Source organism: Doryrhamphus excisus, linkage group LG2 (genome assembly GCF_037039965.1).
Source record: "Doryrhamphus excisus strain RoL-2023G ecotype Guam linkage group LG2, RoL_Dexc_Guam_v1.1, whole genome shotgun sequence".
In the NCBI taxonomy this organism is placed as follows: domain Eukaryota; kingdom Metazoa; phylum Chordata; class Actinopteri; order Syngnathiformes; family Syngnathidae; genus Doryrhamphus; species Doryrhamphus excisus.
In genome coordinates, this window is record NC_136358.1 from 5,154,257 (window position 1) to 5,178,858 (window position 24,602).

The window sequence follows — 24,602 nt, forward strand, 5'->3', positions numbered from 1 at the left end:
TTGCTTTTCAAACACAACAGACAGCTTCTTGTGCAGTTCGTCAAGTTTCCGGAGTTGAACGACCATTTCCGAAGATGACGAGCGGGCGCCGAAGCCCAGCTAGCATTGAGAGTGTACTCTGCGAGCGGAGGTGAAGAAGAGGAGGATGAAGCAGGGAGCGGAGGATGGGAGGAAGAGTGGAGTAAAGAGACAGGCGGTTTGTGCGTGAATGACCGAGTGAGGACGAGGACAAGAAGGTCGTCAGAGGGAGTCAATCCAATGCTTCGGGGACACCCTAAGGAGTATTGCTGACGGAAACTTTGAACTTTTTTTTTACCCGCCACTGCTGTGCCGGGAGCCGGCTTTGTTTCACCGCTGGGGCGTCTCTAAATGAAGGAATAAAATAGATCCCTGTCGACCTTTGCTGTCCAAGTGGGGGATTACCCTGGAGCCCATTTTAATCCAGGATACTAAAGAATGGCGGCCAACATGTATCGAGTGGGAGGTAAGGCAGCTTTTACATTTTGAGACCCCCCTCCTCACGCACAACGTGATTGTTCGTTTGGGCTTCAGCTAGCTAGCTAGCTAGCTAGCTGTCTGTACTGTTAGCCGCTAAGCTAATACAGTATATGCTAGCTCTTGCTAAGATTTTCTCCACGGATGGTCACTCGTGTCTCGTTTGGTCGGCTATTTAAGTCCACTATTCCACTAGTAAACGAGACTACCTTTTGCCATTGTGACAATGAGCCGACTTGAGGGGCAATTCTTGGCGCCAGCCCGGTGTTTAGTACCACTGAAGTAAAAGTGTGCTCAAGTGTTGAAACGGTCAACTTTCAAACCCGATCCTGTCATGGCTTTATCCGCCGATAAAGTTACCAGGAAGCTGTGGAACTGTGCTTCGTTTTTGTAAAAAAATCAAATTTTGTGCGCTTTTAATAGTTTGTGACATTTTAGTAACTACACTTGTAAATAAGATGGGTTAAGGTGGACATTGTCTCAAGTGGACACGATGCTAGTTAGCATTAGCTTGTATGGCATCAACGTATTTGCTAGTTACCACAACAGTTGAGGTCGGCGATACCACAAATTCTGATATCGATCAGATACCAAATAAATACTGTACAGTTTAAGTAAATTCACTATCACATATACTTTTTACTTGGACTTTTGTCGAGATTATTGAATGGTATTTTAACTTCATTATGATTAAAATAAAACACAAGACAGACAGTGAGCGAAATATTGAATACAACAGTAATAGACAATTAGATATTATGATTTCTTCCTCATAATTACATACAATTGATTCCGTAATATAACATGTATAGTGCTTTTTGTCCCCAAAGCCACCCTGTTTCCAAGGACTCACAGTATCCCATGCGGTTCTCAACAATATATAAACATTAATTCATTCATTTTCCACCGCTTGTCCTCACAAGGGTCGCAGGGGTGCTGGAGCCTATCCCAGCTGTCTTCGGGCGAGAGGCGGGGTACACCCTGGACTGGTCGCCAGCCAATCACAGGGCACATATAGACAAACAACCATTCACACTCACATTCATAATATATAAACATATATAATATTTTTAGCAACAATTTTAGAATAATCATGCACTGCAGAGCTTTTATTTATCGGGTTTGTAATATAGACATAGCATGGCCAACAGATTGCTTTTTTTATAGGCCCTCTCCATATCATAAAATCTAGAATTAGTTCATTAGTAATTAGAGATATTATAATATACTACACCAAGTTACTTAGACCATCATACAGACCTGTTAGACCCACACACTCACTGCGTTAATATCACAAACAGACACACGCTACACAAGCTAGCAAATTTTACATACGTTTTTGACTTAAGCTAAAAAAAAACGCTAACTTGCAGTGTGAACTTAGCCCAAGTGCATAATACCAGTTAGTACTTTGTGTACATTCTGCAGAAGCCATGCAGATTACAGTACACTGTTCAATATTCATGTCGACTGTCACGAAACATCCGGGGATTGTTTGACAAGGTGTGAGACTTTCCACGACCTGTCAGTGCTATTGCTTATGATCATATAAGATGTCATTTGATTGACACTACTTTCCAGGATTCATTAAATTAGGTGTTACATTTGAAAGTAGTGTGCATGATAACAGTTTCAGGCATATGAGTGGGCATCCATTGCCGAATGACCTTCTCGGCATCCCTGTTTGTTTGGAAAGGGCACATGATGTTCTTGCCTTGTGTGTGCTCTTTAGCATTCAGCAGTCAAGGTGTTGCGATCGTGTCCCACAAATTCTGTTTGCTGTTAATCAAAACGTTTGTGTAATACACGTGATGTATTCCCATGGAGCGTGCGATGTGATATCGCGATCATCCCGGGAGAGTCCTCCTCTTCATTCAGCCTCAAGCAACATTCACAGCAAACCCTCGCAGACGTGGAGAGGCGATGCACATTCAAAAAGCTCACACTGGATTATTCCTAAATGGGTCCCGCCTCTCTCCTTTCCTCCGTGACGACGTGCTTGTGCTGCAGGAATCACTCATGTCAAATCCCCTTCTAGAGCTTTTGCCACTCTTACGTAATGCTGTTGTTCCTCCACGGCTGATAAATAAGGTGATAAAAGTCAGTGATGTGCATCCTGTGTCTTGTGTTGTGAATGACATAATAAATATTCTTCACATTAAAAAGGTGGTGTGAATCTTGAAGCAATAGAGGCCAAATGGAGTGTACTCCTTGGCTACAACTACTTTAAACCTTTGGATTCCAGGGTAGAATTTAGTGTTTTTTTTACATACTCTTTTGTTTACCTTTATATTTCACCTTAAAAACAGTTTATGTTGCCTCAGGTGGTTTCCTTTTTTCAGAACAGCATCATTACGGTATATGTATGAACACTAAAATCAACCAAAAAACGTTTTGATTTGTCGCTGTGAAAATACGACATCTAACATTTGTACTGAACACTTGAATACAAATATAAAATGTATAATTTAAAAACTAGCGTACAAATGAGCGTCAGGGCTCCGAGGTAGAGAGCGGGTTGTTCAGTAAACAGGAAGTTCTTGGTTTCAATCCCACTTTTGTCCATCCCAGTCACTACTGTTGTGTCCATAGGCACTTGAGACACTTGAGTAACATTTGCCCCCTTCAGGAACTTTTAAGTTCCTGGTAACTATAGCTCCTAGAACTGAAAGGTTCCCGTGTCCCTGTGTGTTTGTGTTTTCGTCACACTTCAAAGTTCAGGGTAATTTATTCAAAACAGGCTGATGCCCTATGGAACGAAAATGACAATATCAGGATAGATTTTTAAAGTGAAGTGTCGGTAAATAAAATTACAAGCAATAAGATATTTTACACAAAAAGTCAGTGAATTATTAGGGCTTTGTCCACAGCGTCCAACATAGTCGGAAAGATGTCCTCTCGGGTGCTGTTGGATCTTAAGGAAGTAGAGCTTCAGATTGCAAAAAGAAAGAAGAAATATGAGTGACACAAAAACATTTTGATTTTGAAGCAATTTATTGCAAATAAGCAATGAATTGAAACAGGCTGTTCATCAGCTGAATAAAAGTTGAAAACCACAACTTGAAAAGTCAAAATGTCATCCATTGTCACCTTACTGTCAGATATTCACACTTTATGTCTTTATTGCAAAGGCAAAAAAGATTTCTCTCTTTGAACACGGCTGGCTTGTTGAGCTGCTGTGGTTGGATGCAGGAAGACATCTGAAAAGATCCAGTGGGAGATGGGACCAAAAAGTCCCCAAAAAATGATTGTCTGTCCATAAGACACAGGATGATCTTCCGCCCAAATGTTATTACTGGTGCCGAGTCCAATAACCTCAGATGGCATTTGCGACAGAAGGACTTTATGAACAATGAATGTCTTCTAAGGCTTTTTTCTTTTTTTGAAGCCACAAAATTGCCCTTTTCATATTTGCATGAGAGCACCAAGCATGGGACACTGAAATGGAAAGTTTTATTCTCTGATGAGAAAAAATACGGCATAACATTAATTGACCATACTCCTGATGGCTTCCAACGTTACTGACACGACAAGGAGGGGGCGCCATCCTGATCTGGGATGCTTTGTCCTTCAATAGAGCTTCATGTTGTGCAGGGGTGTCAAACGGCAGAAGAATATTTGGAGATTTTTAGGGGGCATCTCTCATGACTGAAGGTTCTCGTTTGTGTGGTTACGACTGGGTTTTTCAACAGGACAACAATGCAGTTCAAATTGCCCGCCTGACAAAGGCGGAAAAACCTCACTGTTTTGGTCCGTCCTGCATGTTCCCGTTATCTAAAATCATTAGAGAACATTTGGGGATGGATGGCAGGGGACATTTACAAAAATGGACATAAGTTCCAGACAGTGGATTCCCCCTGTGAAGCCATGTTCACCACCTGGAACAACATTCCCACTTGCCTCTTGGAAACACTGGCATCAAGCATGCCCAAACCAATTTTTGACTTGAATAACAAGAATGCCGCAACTACTCATTACTGAGTCCTTTTTGTGAAAATGTTTGTTCTATTTTAGAGGGTGTCAGCGTTTTTTTTTTTTTTGAGCTATGGTTTTAAACTTTTGATCAGCTGGTGAACAGCATTTCAGTTTAATGGTTGTTTGCAATAAATAGCTTACTCAAATGTTGTTTTGTCTCAACAGTGCGACATCAGGAGTGTGTATGTTTCTATACATACATATACATTAAATCAATGAAATACATTTTTATTGAATTTCTATTCCTAATCTCTTGTTGAAAAGGACAATAACATGTCAGTATTGTTGCTGTCGTGTACAAATTGCACATTTATCATTGTCTTTTTTTGTGTGTCTTTTGCCAGATTACGTTTACTTTGAGAACTCCTCCAGCAACCCGTACCTCATCCGCAGAATAGAAGAGCTCAACAAGGTGGGTTGTTTTCCAGTGGGAAAAAAAACTGTTATTAAGCTAGCATTGGATCTGGAGTGGAAAACATGCTCATCACTAATGTGCAAAAGCTGGAGGTAGTAAGTTTGAAACAAGTCAGTAGATTGAAGATTAAAAAAAAAAGGATGTGGCAACCGTAGTGAGTTTATATAATCCCCACAAGCAGCAGCAGCATGTAACACAGGTCCAGTCAAAGATTAGGCTCATTTATATAACACTCTGGTGTGAAGCCGCCAAGACAGCATCATCCTGAGCTGCTTTGCCACAATGGAATAGCATACTATATACAGGTACAAAGTAAGGAGAAAAAGTTGATACTAATAATAACACAAAAGGAAACCGTGTTTTACCCCTGTATTTGTGTAATTTCTTTACGAGGAAAACAGACATACATGCACAAGGCAACATATTGAAGCCAAAAAAATTTATCAAGTTCATTTTAATTCATTGTGTGATTATTATGTATTATCATTACCAGGCCTAGTGCCCACAAACAAGGAAAATGTCTTGCGAGATATGGTACTTTCTACACAATTTGAAAGGTAGCTTGTCTTTAAATCCACTTTTAAATCTTTTTTGTGTCCTACTAAACTCCTAGCAAACTTTCTTTGTGTCACCCGGCAGTTGTCACATACTTTGGTTTTTTTCCCCCCACATTCGTAATTCAGCACTGTCTTCGTTGTGATGTAGCGTGTAGTCATTACAGTATGTGTTAACCTGCCTGTATTGGCTCTGTGAACACCGATCAACATTACACCATTTCACAACATTTTAAATGGTTGTATAGAATGCTTGTATAGAAGTCCTGGTATTACTTAGGACTTTACGGGATAGGCTAGCACTTGCTGGTTACATCGCTATTCTCCGTCCACAGTAGCTGGTGATTAATTGGGGTGCCATGTCTGTCAGAACGGATCATTTTAGGCATATTATTAGGTACATATCTGATCAAGTTGTCATGTCAAACGAGTGATGGGAATGGTCCTGAGGGAATTGTTGTGATGCTTTTCCAGACGGCTAATGGGAACGTGGAGGCCAAGGTGGTGTGTCTCTTCAGGAGACGAGACATCTCAGGCAACCTCAACACGCTGGCTGACAGCAACGCACGTACGTACGCCATGTTTGCATGTGGGAGTCTCAAGGTCCGCCCATCCACACAACCTGCCTGTCTCCGCACACACTCTGTCTGTCTGTCTGTCTGTGTGGTGTGCACGCTAATGACATTCACTCATTACCCCTCCCTCCTCCTCCTGGATGTGCCGCCTCAGACAAAGACATTCCCTCACACACACACCTCAAAATAGATGCCCGAATCCTGCAGTTATTCCGCCGTGCTGAGCATCACACACATTAGTCGTACAAGGTGTTTCCACTGCTATTGGTGCAGACTACCACAATTTGACACTTATAGGATTATCATCTTCTGTAATGGTAATGCTTATGATAATAGATTTACTTATTTTAAACATGAATATAAGGCTGCATTAGTGCGCGTCACATTTTTTTCAGTGTCACAATTCATGATGTCCGAATAAGAGCAGGAAGATGCAGAGCTTAGGATGTTAAACAGTTGTAGCCTCATACAATTTGTCCCCTTGTAGAGAACACGTTATGCTCATCCATAGCATGTAGTAACACAAAGATGACTTTTTATGTCACAACACACGTATTAACACACACTAGTGCACGTAAGCTCTTTGTACGGAACAAAAGACCCTTAATGTGTCCCCAACCATCATGGCACCTCATCATTTAGCCGTGTGTGTGTGTTTTAGTGAGGAAGAAGTGTGTGTTTTTCTGGAGATGTTGCTGTGCTGTGTGCCTCCTGCTTTTATATTTGTGCATGCGTGTGGGTGTGTGCGTGGGTGTGTGTGTCAGAAGTTCGGGGGTGGGTGGGGGGTAGTGAGGGTAAAAGAGGAGGGGGGGATGGGCGCCTCAGGTTTGGCACACACAGGGTTTCCTACATTGTCTGGCAGGGACTTGCCGGACAGGAGGGGGGGGTTGAGAGGTTAACAGAAAAGGGGTGTGGCCTAAGGTGGCGTCCCTCTCCTCAGTCTGTGTGTGTGCCGCATGTGTATGTCTGCCTTTCTCTCTCTCTCTCTCTCTCTCTCTCTCACCCTCATTGACAGGGTTTCCTGTGGCAGAGCGCAGGGGTGGAGCTCCTCCAGAGATGGAGCGATAATAGCCCCGCCCCTTCATCTTGCAACATATTACTCTGCTGCCTGAAATTAGGAATGCACACACACACACACAAATAGTGGATGCACTAGTTCTTTTAAAGCCAGTCAGGTGTATATATAAAACACTGATGGGTTTGTCTAAATAGTACTAACATGTTTCAATATAGGACGTTTTCATTAGCGAAAATAATAAATTAGACTGATCATAATATAATTATTACAAGAACAGTCTCACTAAAGAAATGCCACTTTTTGGACTAGCCACAATCAGCCGTGTTTGGGCAGATTACGTTTGGATTTGATCGTCTTTTTTTGTGGGTCGGCAGGAGAGTTTGAGGAGGAATCCAAGCAGCCAACACTGTCTGAACAACAGAAGCACCAACTCAAACACAGAGAGCTCTTCCTCTCTCGACAGTTTGAATCCCTCCCCGCCACTCACATAAGGTAGTAACTATACAGTCATACTTGTGTTGTTACTCGTCATTGCTCCACTGCCACTATTGTTCACTTAGGGGTCCTGATATATGATTTATGTGTAGTAAGATACTGTTGCTCACTTCTACAGGGGCAAATGTAATGTCACCCTCCTCAATGAAACAGATGTTCTGTCAGGCTACTTAGAGAAAGAGGTAAGACTTCTTTGCTGTTTTTTTGTTGTATCAAATCCACAACCAGACAAACCACTCCTCAATGCTGTCATTTCATCCATTCAATGCAAAAATGACAAAACCTCTCGCTTTTCTTCTCAGGACTGTTTCTTCTATTCACTGGTGTTCGACCCAGTCCAAAAGACCCTGCTGGCGGACCAAGGAGAGATCCGGGTGGGCTCCAAGTACCAAGCAGAGGTCCCCGACAAACTCGCTGAGGGTGAGCTGGATGGAGATAAGAGGAAGAAAAGGCCCCTTCCGAAACTGATTGCAGTACCTCTCTGTCTCAGGTGAACCAGACAACCGGGTCCAGGAGAAGCTGGAGACAAAGGTGTGGGACCCCGACAACCAACTCAAAGACCCTCAAATTGACCAGTTCCTTGTGGTGGCAAGGTAACACCCCCAACCTCTGCACATATCTTGCCTTGGTTACTGTACTTTATATGGTAATGGTGTAAGGCTCCAGCATACCCGAGACCCTAGTGAGGATAAGCAGCATAGAAAATGAATTGATAGTACAGTATCAGTATACTTGGATTGGAGTACAGTATATACTGTACTTGGATACTCTGACTTCTTGATAAATGTGTGCATTCATTTGCCACATATAATACTTTACGACTAAGAATGTTATATATGCATGTCACTCTTGGCACGAGAGTTATGACATGACTACTTTTTGATTAGCAGGGCGAAACACCGCACAAGTAAATGTGCTCGTGTTTGTTTCGTCAGCCACATTACACCTGGCTGCGTTGTGCACATGCATGTATTCCACCACCCATCACCCCAAAGCTGTAAGGAGAAGGAGAAATACTGTAAAGCTTTTGTAATGGCAGTTAGTGGCCATGTGCACCGTAGTTGGTGACATGTATTCATGGTTCCTGGGGCCACTTGTGACAGAGCTGTTGGGACATTTGCTCGAGCACTGGACTGCAGCAGCTCCATCCGCCAGCCCAGCCTTCACATGAGTGCAGCTGCCGCCTCCAGAGACATCACACTGGTGAGACGCATGCTGATCCATGCTGTTTGCATGAATGATGATGATGATGATTATCTAACATCTCTTCTTCTTCTGCCGTCAGTTCCATGCCATGGACACGTTGCAGAAAAACAATTATGACCTGGCCAAAGCTATGTCTACCCTGGTGCCCCAGGGCGGCCCTGTGCTGTGTCGTGATGAGATGGAGGAGTGGAGTGCCTCTGAGGCCATGTTGTTTGAGGAAGCTCTGGAGAAATATGGCAAAGACTTCAACGACATCCGTCAGGACTTTGTAAGAGCCCCTGTTCTGCTTTTCTCTTCTTCTTACGCTTTAAATGAAGTCCATTAAATCATGGCCTTCTTTGCATTGACAGCTGCCTTGGAAGTCCTTAGCTAGCGTAGTGCAGTTCTACTACATGTGGAAGACTACAGACCGCTACATCCAGCAGGTGGATGCACATTTCCAGCACCATTTCCATGCTTTTCATTAAGCTCCTCACTAATGACTTTTTCTCCTTCTCAGAAACGACTAAAGGCAGCGGAGGCAGATAGTAAGCTGAAGCAGGTTTACATCCCCACCTAGTGAGTATTAGCAGTCACTGCAAATTCCTGCTAGAACTCGAGCTTATTCTGTCTCTCTCGACCAGCACCAAACCCAACCCCAATCAGATCATGGTGCCAGGCAGCAAGCCTGGGATGAACGGTGCTGCAGGCTTCCAGAAAGGTCTCAACTGCGAGAGCTGTCACAGTAAGTACAACACATGTTCAGCACTTTCAACCCGCCGTGTGTGTTTTTCACTGATTGTCCTGTCCCCACGCAGCGGCACAGTCACCTCAGTGGTACGCCTGGGGCCCCCCCAACATGCAGTGCAGACTCTGCGCTTCCTGTTGGATCTACTGGAAGAAATATGGAGGCTTGAAGACTCCCACGCAGCTAGAGGGCGCTACAAGAACTGGCTCTGTATGTTGTCTCTTGGACTCTTTCGTGACTTTGAAAAGATGCTCTTGATTTGAAAAGTCCTTGTCCTCCTTTCGTACAAGGAGTCGGGGCCCCGTGGACACATGACCCGCCAGGAGGTCCAGGGCTTATCGCCGTTCACTCGAAATGAGGGGCGAGCCAAGCTGCTGGCCAAGAACCGCCAGACTTTCATCCTGCAGACCACCAAGCTCACCCGTGTAGCTCGTCGGGTCTGCGAGGATATCCTGCAGCCTCGCCGAGCCGCACGACGGCCATACGCATCCATTAACGCCAACGCCGTCAAAGCTGAGTGTAAGTAAATGCATCACACACCTCCAATGAACTTCTTAGGTGGATTGGCTGTTTTTTTTTAATATGACCTGAACATCATCAGGTATGATCCGCTTGCCCAAGGCGACAAAAACGCCTGCGAAGAACAAAGTGGTGCCTCGACAGTCGCTGGCCAACATTGTGAAGGATTTAGGTAAGAGTAGCCATGTTGCCACCTGATGACTTCTTTTGAAGCCTGACATCCTCTCTGTGCCCTCTGCAGCCATCTCTGCTCCTCTCAAGCTGAAGGCATCTAGAGGACCCCCAACACCCATTAACAGGAACCAGGCCAGCCAGCCACGAGTGGGCCAAGGCCTGTTGGGAAAGAGAGGCTTTGACAGTGTGAGTGTCCCTGTTCCCTCACTCACTCACACAGTCAGTGTTGTTATTAGTATTAACTCGCCGTGGAGTCCACAACCTCATATCTGCGGTCTGCACAGCATAATAGGTGGTTTAGCATGATGACACACACTCCCTGTCCAAGAGCATACGGGTCTTTAAATAGTGAAAATTGGCCAAGTAAAGCCATACAGATGATCAATAATGGTCATTATTTTGTAATTGTATAGTTACATTTATTGCTCATTTGTATATGCCTTCGGTGCAGGAAGGCACTGCTTTGAAAGCAAAAGTAAAGTTGGCTAAGAAACATGACACCGCCTTCTCAGAGGTGGGAAAAAGCTTGTCATCAATGAAGCAATGCATTTGCAGCCGTTTGGCTGCAGAAAGAGAGGGGCAATGGTAAGCCAATATCGCAACTGATCATTCATTCATTCATTTTCTACCGCTTTTTTCCTCACGAGGGTCGCGGGGGATGCTGGAGCCTATCCCAGCTGTCTTTGGGCGAGAGGCGCGGTACACCCTGGACTGGTCGCCAGCCAATCACAGGGCACATATGGACAAACAACCATTCACACTCACATTCATACCGATGGACAATTTGGAGTCGGCAATTAACCTAGCATGTTTTTGGAATGTGGGAGGAAACCGGAGTACCCGGAGAAAACCCACGCATGCACGGGGAGAACATGCAAACTCCACACAGAGATGGCCGAGGGTGGAGCCAACTGATCATGGCTTAGAAATTTGTACCTCAATGATGTCATATTCAGCTTTCTTTAAGAAATTTCGTTTAAAAATCTTGGTTTTTGGGTGATATTAGGCCCGTTAAAAAGGGAGGGAAAAAGATCAACAGTTTTTAAGGTGAAGGTAAACAAAGTATGTAAAACCGCTAAAACTTACCCTGGACTACGAAGAGTGAAAACTGAAATGTCTCTCATTGGCTCATAGGCCACAGGAATGCCCTACTCAGCCAATGGGAGGTCTTACACTTCCGGCATGAGGACCACCTCCCAGTCTGTCATTAAACGTCAGAAGGTCAGCCAGGGAGAAGCCCCCAACCCTGTTGTGTTTGTGGCCACCAAGGACACCAGGTACTTCAGTGGAAATTTGTGCAATGATTTGTGCAATGATTTGTGCAACGATTTGTGCAACTCTTGGATGAATTCATACATTGTTCTATCATCCAGGGCTTTGAGGAAACATCTGACTCAATCAGAGATGCGACGAGCAGCGAGGAAGCCTCATCTTCCTGTCCGGATCAAGCTGCCTCCGCCCCCTCGTCCCCCGGCCATACCCCTGCTCCCCTCTAGCACCAGCGAGCCCATCGTCCTGGAGGACTGAAGGAAGGGGCTTTCTTTTTTAGCGGGGCAGGGACAAGGGTCTGTGTCATTACCTGCCGTCTTTTACTTCCCATTTCTCTTTAGTCCCCCGCCCCCAACCCGCTCCAAGTGATTCTTTCCAAAACATACACATTTTACACACACACACCTCAGGCTTTGTAGGATTTTATTCTAGATCCTGAATTGCTTTTTAATGCCCTTTGCTTTTTATATGTGTAATTTAAATGGAGCTATTTTTTTCCCTTCCTCTCCATCTTGAAATGTTGATGATAAAGCACACTTTGTCCACATCGATATCTCTGTGTAAATATATGCGTCATATATGAGAAAAGCGAAGGGGAGGACGTTTTAATGCATCTGCGTCTCAACAACAGCAACTCTATTTTTGAGCAAGCACAAAACAAGAATTTTTAAATCATCATTGGACACCTTACCTTTTAAGCAAGCGTCTGTGGGATAAATCTACAGAGTACTAATTCACACACTGTACATCTGCTTGTTTTGTGCTTGCCCGTTGTTGCCGCTCGTTGCTTCCAGGCAGTGTTGCGAGCGTGTCGAGGTCCACGATGAAGCCATAAGTGTGTGACATCTGTCAACATGAGCTGAATGAAATGTTTTTTGCTCGCCTGCTGACGAAAGACTGTTGATTTTTAAAGCAGCAATATGAAAGTGTGTGTGATTGGTTACATGGTGAGAGACTTCACATCCCTCAGCTTTCCTTTACTTTGTTTGCTTTGGGTGCCCTCGTTAGTATCTTTTTAAGAAAGGCTTAATTGGATAATCAGAATTTTTGTGTATTGCCCTCCTCCTGAGCACCACAGCACTGAGGGCGACAAGGACTTTTGTGAACAGTATCTTTCTCAAAAAAAAAAGGAAAAGTAGGAATGTTTGTAGCAAATTCTAGTCTGTTTCCAGAAAAGGAAAGTGGATAATATTGGAAATAGTTTCTTGTGGCTCTCCTCTTCATTGGGCGGTCTGCTAATTTGAACATTCGGTTGGGAGGGTGGGGGGCGCTGGGGTGTACTGACTTTTTCTATGGCTCAGAGAGAAATATGCTACAATTGAAAACCTTTTTCTCAAGTGTTTTTTATTCCAATGTCTGTATCCTTTAATGTCTCTTGATAAGAAAAGAAATAAAGTTTTTTTTTCTTTGTGCTCAAAGTGCTTCTTTTTTTGTATATAACTTTCCATACATAATATGTATAATCTCCCTATCAAGAAGTTCCTAATTGAATCCAATCCATATGTATACTTTAACACGCTCAAGTATTTGTCTGTCTAGCTGTGACAATCAGCAGACAAAGGAATCACAGCAGTTCTGTCAGACCTAATTAATTACAAGCTTTGCCAAACATACCTTGAGTCGAGTGTTAATTTTTCACACTTGGGATGTTGATTCAGCAAAACATTTTTTCTTAATGCCAATGCCTTTTTTTTTGTCTCCATCCATACATCCATTTTCTATACCACTTTACCTCACAAGGGTCGCAGGCATGCTGGAGACTATGCTAGTTGTAAAAAGGGCCCTTTTTTTGTCTCAATTGTATTTAATACAGCATTCATGATTTAAAAAATATAAAATATTGATAGACTTTATAATACATAGAAGTAAATAAGACAAATTTGTTTTCTTCTTTTAATTACGTAGGCATTTCGATTCTTGTTACAATGTAAATACTATACTTTAAGAGTAGTTTCTGTAGCCAAAGTAATGAAAACAGTTTGTATCTAAAATCTGGTTGGTAGTTTCCGGTCACGTGACCAGCTCAGCCCCGCCCCACACCTCCCCGTGAGGTCACGCAGGCGCGCACCTGATGCTCGTTTGAAACAGGCGCTGCTCAGCTGCTTTAAAAGACGACCCTGCTCCCATTCTCTCTCCACACGGACGGTTCTCCAAAAGACAGCAGTGTCCGGGGCCACCTTTCAAATTTCTTTTTAAAAGAAACAAAACTCTCGGTCTTTGACGGTTTCAATTTCAGCCTCAACACTCACTGCACCGTTCAGTAGCAATGACAGAGGTAAGCCACTTTAAAAAACAAGCTAATGTGTGCTATGTAGCTTTATAAAGCATCGAAGTACCTTTTTAATTTGATGCCTAATTCGGTTCTCTAACTTCAGTATTAAGGAAGTTACAGTAAATTGTCAAATATTTGGCATTTGTTGAGTTCAGTATATTGAAAGTATTGTAATTAATTGGCTAATGTCTCACCCAGTGTCAGTGTTGAGAACATGCCCCAACATGACTGGATAATACCAGTCAAAAATGGCTATTTCACAGGAGTTGTCTTGTTTACATGGTGCCCTCTTTTGGCTTCAAATTGGACTATACTGGCAACTCATGTAAATGTCCATGCCACACACACACACACACACACACCAGCAGTCTTTGAAATGACAATTTGGAGTCGTGTGGATATGACTGATATACAATTCATTAACATTAGCGGCTAACCTTTGCCAAATCGCTGCTGTTGGCAACAACCATGGCTAATGTGTTGGTGTGATGGAACAGGAAGTGGGTGTAATCATTTTTAGGGTTGGCACTGCCATGCAACACCCAACCAAGGTAGATGACTGTTTTAGATCTGCATCAATTTGATACCAAATTGAAGTGTAAAAATGAGAGTCCTTTTTTCGTGGGGAAATCCAGTACTCGAGCATGTGCATGTGTTAAGTTTCCTTTTCTCAACGTTTCAGGCTAGCAGTGATGACTTGTTTCTACCTGCCTGCCATGACGAGGAGCTGGTCGACAACCTGCTCTCCAGTGAGGAACCAGATGGAGGTGAAGATATTTCCCTGGTCAAAGCCCTCCTCCCTGTCCTGGACTCTCCCTTCCCCCTCATCCCGTGGGTGTGCTCCACCCGTTACAAGACGGAACTGTGCAGCCGCTATGCCTCCTCTGGCGTCTGCCAGTATGCCGAGCGCTGCCAGTTCGCCCACGGCATCCATGACCTCCGTGTGCCCTCCCGCCACCCCAAGTACAAAACGGAGCTGTGCCGCAGCTTCCACACAGCCGGCCACTGCTGCTATGGAAGCCGCTGCCTCTTCGTCCACGGCCCCACTGAGCAACGCCCTGCCCCACGTGGCCGCAGGAACATACCCTGCCGCAACTATCGCACTTTTGGCGTCTGCCCCTATGGCACACGCTGCAGCTTCCTGCATGTGGACGACAATGAGGCCAGCAGGAGCACGTCAGAGTCGATGGACGGCGGTGACAAGACTAGAGTGCAACAACCGGGCAGGGAATGGAAGCCCAGAGGCGCCCTGTGCCGCACCTTCAGTTCATTCGGCTTCTGCCTGTACGGAACACGCTGCCACTTCCAACACGGCCTCCCCAACAAAGTGAGAAGCTCAAAGCACAGCTTCTCCTCTCAGCTGTCACCAGGCAGCGACGGCCTGTCATCCCCTACGTCCCCATTCGCCTTTTCCAGCTCCTCCACACCATCGTCTCCGTCCTCGACCTCCCCGTTGGCGACACCACCGGCAGAGGTCACGGCCCACAACGCGTTCACTTTCTCCAGCCAGCACCTGAGCAACCTGCTGCTACCGCTGGCTCTTCACCTGCAGCAGCTGGAGGGCAGCAAGGCCCACGACCTGTGGGACAAGTGTGACTGAATGTGGCGACAACCAGGAGAGCGCTCAACACTGCAGCTGAAGTTTTACTTTTTTAACCTTTTTCCATCATGGAATCTAAACTTTTATGTAAATTTTTTTTAGTCAAGCACACAATTCTGCATCACTACAGCTATGAGTGTAACTTAATTTTTAAACTATTGTACATACTTTTATTAAGTGAGAGATGCCTGACTCGGTATAATAAACTAATTTTAAAACTACCTTTTTTGTCTTAAAGTGTCTGTTTCACTGCACGAGGGCAGCAATGTTCCAAAGTACTAGTCTCTCCATTCATTTTCTACCGCTTTTTCCTCTCAAGTCGTGGGGGGTGCTGGAGCCTATCCCAGCTGTCTTCGGGCGGGAGGCGGGGTACACCCTGGACTGGTCACCAATTGTACTTTATTTTTCAAACCTTAAGTCAGCCATGATTGTCCTCAATATTCCTATTTAAGCCAATTGTGTGTATTTTTGCCATAAGGTTCAATGAATTAAAGTACAAACGTCATTAAGATGGATTCAAATTGTGATTGTAGTACTTTACCACTGTCACGAGGCATCAGTGACTGTTCCACGCACACCCGAGTCTTTCAAAGTGGCTTATTTCTGCTTTAAATTCTCACAGCAGGTACTACAGTTGTGGCAAGGACAATCTGAAACTTTACTATGAACCGTTTAAAAAGCATAAGCGAATATTTTGAATGACTGCTCAATATGTCTCCTCCCAAAGAGCCATAAATTCCATCTTATGTCAGGACAACTCGGACTCAAAACCTTTTGAATACAAACGAGTAGTTTCCAACAGGGAATTGGTTCTCTTCACTCAGGAGTCGTTCAAAAGACGACTCGTTCACTAACGTTTCACATTTTACTACTATGGCGGTCGGCGCTATAGAGCTGCTGCACCTTTCAACCAAGCTTTCCTCATGACTGTGGATATTCAAACTCCATTTGTATAATAAAGTAAGCGGCAACGTTATTCTATATATCCAAATAGTTTACATGCTCATTGTGTAAGCTAATGCTTTTCTTGTGTTTCTTCATTGTTGCTAGCTAAGACCGGTAGCATCATAGCTCGAGTTGCACACGCTTTGTGGCACTAGTACATTCTGTTACGTGCTTCCAAACAAATGTGTACTTTATATCAACATCTCTCTGTTGTGAGTTAATTGTGGAAAATGCGAATGTGCAACCTAAACCACAGCTAATGTAACCGTCCTCTATGAACCTCTATGAAAACGCCATTTATTTAAGTAAAACCAGTCTATAAAATAGACACACGGTTGATCAACAAACTCTAAAGAGCGGGAATCCTATCCAATAAGTTTGTTGGTGAATTCCGGGTTTGTTCCATCACCTTTACGTGTGTCATTGTTGACATATCAGTGTTAAGTGTGACCCTGTTGTACACAGCCGTGCCAATGGCGGAGCGAGAAGAGCGACGCTTTGCGGAAGTTTCTCGGGATTCCGTAAAACTGATGGCGGAGAGTGCTGGAGTGGAGCTCGGCGACGACGTGGCCGCCCTGCTGGCTGAGGACGTTTGTTACCGATTGAGAGAGGCCACGCAGGTGAGTGTATAGCATGAAGCATGGCTGAGGCACAGGGTGCTTGTTGTTTTTATGTACGCTGAGGTAGTGTTTTTGTTTGTGTTGCAGAGCAGCTCTCAGTTCATGAGACATGCCAAGAGAAGGAAGCTGACAGTGGAGGACTTTAACAGAGCTCTCCGCTGGAGCAACGTGGAGGTTCATTCATTCATTCATTCATTTTCTACCGCTTTTCCTCACGAGGGTCGCGAGGGGGTGCTGGAGCCTATCCCAGCTGTCTTCTGGCGAGAGGCGGGGTACACCCTGGACTGGTCGCCAGCCATTCACACTCACATTCATACCTATGGACAATTTGGAGTCGCCAATTAACCTAGCATGTTTTTGGAATGTGGGAGGAAACCGTAGTACCCGGAGAAAACCCACGCATACACGGGGAGAACATGCAAACTCCACACAGAGATGGCCGAGGGTGGAATTGAACCCTGGTCTCCTAGCTGTGAGGTCTGCGCGCTACCCACTAGACCGCCGTGCCGCCCAGTTCATTCATTCATTCATTTTCTACCGCTTTTCCTCACGAGGGTCGCGGGGGGTGCTGGAGCCTATCCCAGCTGTCTTTGGGCGAGAGGCGGGGTACACCCTGGACTGGTGGCCAGCCAATCACAGGGCACATATAGACAAACAACCATTCACACTCACATTCATACCTATGGACAATTTGGAGTCCCCAATTAACTTAGCATGTTTTTGGAATTTGAGTACCCCGGAGAAAACCCGCACATGCACGGTGAGAACATGCAAACTCCACACAGAGATGGCCGAGGGTGGAATTGAACTCTTGTCTTCTAGCTTTGAGGCCTGCACGCTAACCACTCAGCTGCAATGCAGCCTCATTTACCCATTTTATGCTGGAAAATGCATAATTTGTCGAATAAATTTGTGACTAATAATAGGCCATAGTGGGCGGCACGGTTTAGTGGTTAGCGCGCAGACCTCACAGTTAGGAGACCAGGGTTCAATTCCACCCTCGGGCATTTCCGGTTTCCTCCCACATTCCAAAAACATGCTAAGTTAATTGGCGACTCCAAATTGTCTATAGGTATGAATGTGAGTGTGAATGGTTGTTTGTCTATATGTGCCCTGTGATTGGCTGGCGACCAGTCCAGGGTGTACCCCGCCTCTCGCCCGAAGACAGCTGGGATAGGCTCCAGCACCCTTGTGTGTGGAAAAAGCGGTAGAAAATGAATGAATTGCTTACTGTTCTTTAGACCAGAAGTGTCCAAACTTTTTGGGTGGCACTTTAATACATTTAAAACATCTTAGCTCGACGTTATCGAGGACAAATGAATGTAATATCTAAAAAATAGATCTCATTAATAATTCCTTTAATGCTATGTGTGTGTATGTTCACTAGGCTGTCTGTGGTTACGGCTCCCAAGATGTCCTGCCGTTCCGCTCGGTGAAAGAAGGCGAGCTGTTTTTCACTGAGGAACGCGACATCAACCTGGTGGAGTTGGCCCTGGCCACCAACATTCCCAAAGGCTGTGCTGAGACCATGGTGCGAGGTACCGTGAAGAACCACCGGTCACATGACTCACAAGATAAACACTTCTCTGATGTGTGTGTTTATCCTCTTAGTGAGTGTATCGTACCTTGATGGGAAAGGCAACGTGGAAGCTCAGGGAACAGGTAAGACCTACGCTGTTGACTCCAAAACATTCTCTAATTAATGTTTTTCTTCTGAAGTTCCCTCAGCGGTCCAGTCTTTGTCGGATGACTTGTTGAAGTACTACCAGCAGATTACGCGGGCCATACTGGGAGAGGACCCCCACCTCATGAAGGTCCTTTGCATATTCACATCACACACTTAATGCTAAAACGACCATCTCAGTCTCTTCTCTTGTTGTTACAGGTAGCTCTGCTTGACCTCCAGTCCAACTCCAAAATGGCCGCCTTGCTGCCGTATTTTGTGTATGTCATCAGTGGGGTAAGCCTGGCAAAGACCATCATGAATTATATGTTGAAGTTGATCACTGAAGGCTGAATACAGAAAAATGGAAGTATGCACGGGTGATACATTGTGTACATGGATGCTAAAACAAATTCAATGTAGCGCTAGGTCAATATATGCTACGCTATCGACATCTTTGTGTTTGCCTTTTAGATGTTTGGCATTAGCTGCCCCGCATATTCACATATTTGTTTTTTCTGGTGAAAAATGTACACATTTTTATTTTTTTTTGGTAACATTTAATGGAAAATTGTTTAATGGTGCCATCTAAATGTGCTGCATCTACAAATCCAGCAGAGGGCGCTATTTCACAAGTCAATTCACTCAACATTTTCCAGCATTGAACCTCACTTTTTGAAAGAACAATACTGTGTACTCGATGCCTTTTTCCTCACGAGGGTCTTGGGGGGTGCTGGAGCCTATCCCAGGGGAAGCGGGGTACACCCTGGACTGGTCGGCAGCCAATCACAGGGCACATATAGACAAACAACCATTCATACTCACATTCAAACCTATGGACAATTAACCTAGCATATTTTTGGAATGTGGGAGGAAAACGGAGAAAACCCACGCGTGCACAGGGAGAACATGCAAAGTCCACACAGAGATGGCAGAGGGTGGAATTGAACCCTGGTGTCCTAGCTGTGAGGTCTGCGCGGTAACCACTAGACCGCCGTGCTGCCCTATTTATTAACATGTAAAACTGAAATTATGTCTTTAATATCTGTAAGTGTAGTAGTACCTTTTTCTGTGTGTCAGGTGAAATCTGTGAGCCATGACCTGGAACAGCTCAACAGGCTCCTGCACATGGTGAAGAGCCTGGTCCAGAACCCGTACCTGTACCTGGGCTCCTACGTACGCAGCCTGGTGTCCAGTGTCATGTACTGCATCCTGGAGCCTCTGGCGGCCTCCATCAACCCTCTCAATGACCACTGGACGCTCAGGGACTACGCAGCGCTGCTACTCAGCCACATCTTTTGGTGAGGACCTCGATTTTGTTGGCCTTCAAAATAAAAGTAAATGATGGCAATGATGTGTATTCCTTCCAGGACTCACGGTGATCTGGTGAGTGGACTCTACCACCAGATTCTACTGTCTCTGCAGAAGGTTCTGTCGGATCCTGTGAGGCCGCTCTGCTCCCACTATGGTGCTGTGGTGGGCCTTCATGCTCTGGGATGGAAGGTATGCTTCATGTTGTAGAAGCACACCACGTCAGAGTGGAATCATTTTATTCCTTTTCAGGCTGTTGAAAGGGTTCTATTCCCGCATCTTCCTGCCTACTGGGCCAACCTGCAGGCCGTACTAGATGACTACTCTGTGTCCAATGCCCAAGTCAAAGCAGATGGACACAAGGTCTATGGAGCCATCTTGGTAAGTTCATCTTCCTGCATTCATTCATTCATTTTCTACCGCTTTTTCTCACGAGTGTCGCGGGGGGTGCTGGAGCCTATCCCAGCTGTCTTCGGGCGAGAGGCGGGGTACACCCTGGACTGGTCGCCGGCCAATCACAGGGCACATATAGACCAACAACCATTCACACTCACAATTTGGAGTCGCCAATTAACCTAGCATGTTTTTAGAATGTGGGAGGAAACCGGAGTACCCGGAAAAAAAACCACGCATGCTCGGGGAGAACATGCAAACTCCACACAGAGATGGCCGAGGGTGGAATTGAACCTTTGTCTCCTAGCTGTGAGGTCTGCGCGCTAACCACTAGACCGCCTTGCCGCCCCATCTTCCTGCAATCATCATGAAAAAAGAAGTGATGTGCAGTTCTTCCATGTTCCCCGTAGGTGGCAGTGGAGCGCTTGCTAAAGATGAAGGCGTTGTCTCTGTCCCAGCTGGCAGACGGAAGCTCCAGTGCTCTGCTGGGCTCGGCAGCTGGTGTTCTGGGTTACAGGGTGAGCTCCCCAGGTCTTAGCCCGCCTCCAGAACCTCTCTCTGAGGCAGCTTTGGGAATTGCCAGCCACCTCCAGGCTGGCGGTGCTGGCTGCCCTTGGGAAGATTGGACCCCTGTACCGCTCCCTGCTATGTATTGTGAACTCTACTCCTTCTTTGGAGACAGCCTGGCCGTCAGGTTCAGTACCGGGCACGGTTTTGGCGGCGGGGCGGCCCGGCTCGGTGTCCCCAGAAAGGATCCCCCTGGAGCTTCCTCTAACCCTGATGCTGCCCGGAAGATGCCCCAGCTCACAGCCAATCTGAACATCAGCCCCAGGCATGATGGGAGTCCTCGGGCGGAGCCGCCACCTCCCAGCCTGGCTCTGACTGGATCCGGAAGGTAGGACACTCCCTCACTTTTCACAAAAAAAACAAAAAAAACAAAACCTACATTATTATTTTCCCATCAGGTCTTTGGCTCGATCTTCCTCATCCATGCAACGCTCCCGCTCCTCCGCTTCCCGTGCAGGCCAGCGCCAGCCGGGTCCATCCCGGGATGTTTTCCCTAAAGCTCGCTTCATGTCTCCTCAGTCGGGGCCTTTGACTTTCTCTTTCCTCATCGGCGGCAGACAAATGGGACGCAGTTGCCGAGGCAGACGCCCTTTTCAAACCACATTTGCTCCGACTCCAGCTCTCACCGCAGTGCCGCCACGCACATACGCCCACAAGCTGCCCGTCATCGGCAGGGTGGGTAAACCTGTTCGCTGTTGGGCTCGCTCCCACTATTCCCTTCACCTCCCTCTTTAGACAATTCCAAGATTTTCTTCAACTTCTTTTGTCATGTACTTCCTTTTCGTTGTTAATAGTAAATATGGCTACGGCACTTCATTTTTTGGCATAGTGTTGCATCACAAGGATGATTGCACTGAGCTGTTTTGTTATTCTCATTAAAAGACAGCACATTGAAATGTGTAGGACATCTCCCTATGACCCTCTATTAGTTAGCATGTCCAGCTAGCTCACTTACAAAGTTCCAAAGATGCTACCACAACATTCAAAGAACTGCAGGCCTCACTTGCCTCAGTTTAAGGTCAGTGCTAATGACTCCCCCCATAAGAAAGACACTGCCATGCAGGTCGTTTTGGGCCAAGGTTCCAAGACTAAAAAGTAGCATTTTGTGATGCTAATGTATTACTTTTTTGAACAGATGTTTGTTTTGCAAAGCCAACTCTTTACTTAAGTAGCCCCAACAACTAACCGGAACTATGCTCCTCATTACTGAAATATGACAAGTGCTCAGCTCACGGGACAAAGTGGTGAAGTAAGTCACAATTGATGCACTACACTGCTGATCGGGAAGTCATACAACTTCATGTCAAAAAATCCAAAATACCCCATTTTATTGTATTATAGATCATTTACCTTTTTTCATTCATTCATTTTCTACCGCTTATCCTCACGAGAGCTGTCTTCGGGTGATAGGCGGGGTACACCCCGGACTGGTTGCCAGCCAATCACAGGGCACATATAGACAAACAACCATTCACACTCACATTCATACCTATGGACAATTTGGAGTCACCAATTAACCTAGCATGTTTTTGGAATTTGAGTACCCGGAGAAAACCCGCACATGCACACAGAGATGGCCAAGGGTGGAATTGAACTCTGGTCTCCTAGCTGTGAGGCCTGCGCGCCAACTACTCAGCAGCAATGCAGCCCCATTTACTTATTTTATGCTGGAAAATGCATAATTTGTCAAATAAATTTGTGACTAATAATAGGCCGTAGTTGACCACAAAACAGACAGTTAAAAAAATGTGATAGAAAGCGAAACGTTTGAACCACGATATAGGATACTGGATTAGTTTCAGGCTTTTTCAAAATTAAACTTATCAAACATATTTTTATTTTTTAATATATGATATGAATATGATTAATACAAACTTTGCACCCCAACCTGTATGATTGCTTACTGTTCTTTAGACCAGGAGTGTCCAAACTTTTTGGGTGGCACTTTAAATACATTTAAAACATCTTAGCTCTGCGTTATAGAGGACAAATTAATGTAATATCTAAAAATAGATCTCATTAATAATTCCTTTTATTTGTACAACATAATAAAAAAAGGAGCAGTGTGCCAAAAATAGCTTCCGGACCTCACTTTGGACACCTCTGCTTGAGGTCCGTGGAGACTGCTGTGTCACGGCTGCGGAGCGACCTTCTCCGCCTTGTAACGGACACCTGACAGGTGTTTGGCTTATGCCGGCTATATTTACAAAAGTCCCACATAGAATTATGCCGCATGACACCCACTGGGGTCCTGTTGCTCTCACTGGGATAACGTCCAGGCACATGATCACTCATTCCTACGCATGAAATTTGAATCTGCATGCATATGTTCTTAGGAACTGGACACACAAGTATGTATGTTGTCTGGAGTTTAGACGGCAGTTTGCAGATTTGGACTTGATTTGATTTCTGTAGCAACAAGAAAACAAGGGCTTACTTGTCTATCTCAGTATTATTCATGTTGTCTTCACTGTCCTCTGAACAGCTTTTAGTTGAGCAGAAGAATCAGGATAATAACCGGAATAGTCAAGTCACATTTAAAGAAAAATGTCCCTCTTCTCCCGCCCAAATGCAGCTGTGTCCCCACTCTGTCCACCCAGTGGAAGAGCTCAAGGATACTCAGACAAGCGGGTCACAGAGGGTATATACAGCTATGAATGATTGTTTTGTGTGTGTGTGTGTGTGTGTGTGTGTGTGTGTGATCATATCAACTTGTAGCGGGACAAGTTAGGCAGTGTCCTCATGCAATTGCGAAACAGTCCCAATACTGGGATAGAAACTATTCTCACATGATGTAAACACCACAGACAAACTTGATCAGGACTCAAATCAATTGTATATTAAAAAAACAAAACAAAAACGTTGTATCCAGCTGGTGTCCAAGTGGTGCACTATTCACACCGGATGCACAACTCCCTTGAGCAGGGGTGTCCAAAGTGCATTTGAAAAATATAATTTAATAACAGCATTTAACAAATGGAAAAATCAGCGGTTGATTTTGAGAGAACAGATTTAGTACTCTAATGAGAAAAAGTCATCATTGTAATATGCGGAAAAATACTGTCATTTTAATAGCATAAAGTTGAAATCCTGAATAAATTATTTATATATATATATATGCAATTTGTTAGAATTGGAACAAATTAATAACAAAAACCGAGGTGTTTATGTTGTAAGTGTCTGAATGATATTTCCAGCTGCTTTAGATTATAAATAGAAACGTAGCTAAAATGTAACTCATGATGTGAGTTGGAAAACCATCTCACTAGTTTGTTTTCTATTAACTTGTATGCCATCCACACATAAAGCATCTTATCTTACATTGTAGATGCCATTTGCAGGCTATGGTTTGTGTTTTTATTGGCCCTTGGCTGTGGAGCATTGTAAAAAAAACAAATTAATCATAGAAAATAGTGTAAAAAGAACAACTGAAATGTTGATACTAATAACAGACGTTTTGTTTTTACATGTAGACAACTTTTTTTCACAAATTTTAAACATATTCATATCTATATCAAAGTGCCCTCTGCTTCCTTTGTTTTTAAGCTGTAGTATACTGTAGCAGCATTTTCAGTACAAAGGGAAGTAGCACACTCGGATGCCATAACAAATGTAAATGAAACACTTCTCATAATATTACCATCGTGCTCATAATGCTGTGCCAAGCTGTGATTTTAAACACGAACTAAGTTCCGGTTACATGTTCGTGATGATTTGCTCATATTTCATCAGGAATACAACACATATATGTGTCATTGCTTTGCAGAACACATTACTTCCCCCGGAGCCTGTGATAAACATTTAGTTCG

At 44.6% G+C, this 24,602-nt stretch overlaps 3 protein-coding genes across 4 annotated transcripts; all 3 read left to right on the plus strand.

Annotated features, from left to right (window-relative positions):
* Positions 1–90: 90 nt before the first annotated feature.
* mta2 (metastasis associated 1 family, member 2) lies at positions 91–11,973 on the plus strand. Of its 2 annotated transcripts, none has more exons than XM_058067969.2 (18): positions 91–484; positions 4,815–4,882; positions 5,914–6,007; positions 7,407–7,524; positions 7,646–7,709; positions 7,830–7,947; positions 8,018–8,120; positions 8,631–8,730; positions 8,813–9,001; positions 9,084–9,158; positions 9,233–9,291; positions 9,357–9,457; positions 9,531–9,670; positions 9,754–9,979; positions 10,062–10,151; positions 10,221–10,339; positions 11,288–11,430; positions 11,527–11,973. In XM_058067969.2, exons 1-18 carry the CDS (start codon positions 457–459, stop codon positions 11,678–11,680), a joined length of 1,989 nt encoding a protein of 662 aa, XP_057923952.1. In that variant the 5' UTR covers positions 91–456; the 3' UTR covers positions 11,681–11,973. The 2 variants fall into 2 exon arrangements, with proteins under 2 accessions (XP_057923952.1, XP_057923951.1); XM_058067968.2 differs by having other exon boundaries at positions 93–484; positions 9,751–9,979.
* Positions 11,974–13,532: 1,559 nt separating this feature from the next.
* cth1 (cysteine three histidine 1) lies at positions 13,533–15,360 on the plus strand. Its single transcript, XM_058068059.2, has 2 exons — positions 13,533–13,697; positions 14,377–15,360. Exons 1-2 carry the CDS (start codon positions 13,689–13,691, stop codon positions 15,292–15,294), a joined length of 927 nt encoding a protein of 308 aa, XP_057924042.2. The 5' UTR covers positions 13,533–13,688; the 3' UTR covers positions 15,295–15,360.
* Positions 15,361–16,133: 773 nt separating this feature from the next.
* taf6l (TAF6-like RNA polymerase II, p300/CBP-associated factor (PCAF)-associated factor) lies at positions 16,134–21,772 on the plus strand. Its single transcript, XM_058067984.2, has 12 exons — positions 16,134–16,254; positions 16,705–16,859; positions 16,947–17,033; positions 18,247–18,397; positions 18,471–18,521; positions 18,579–18,673; positions 18,745–18,819; positions 19,603–19,823; positions 19,893–20,025; positions 20,086–20,214; positions 20,637–21,121; positions 21,192–21,772. Exons 2-12 carry the CDS (start codon positions 16,713–16,715, stop codon positions 21,526–21,528), a joined length of 1,911 nt encoding a protein of 636 aa, XP_057923967.2. The 5' UTR covers positions 16,134–16,254; positions 16,705–16,712; the 3' UTR covers positions 21,529–21,772.
* Positions 21,773–24,602: the final 2,830 nt, after the last annotated feature.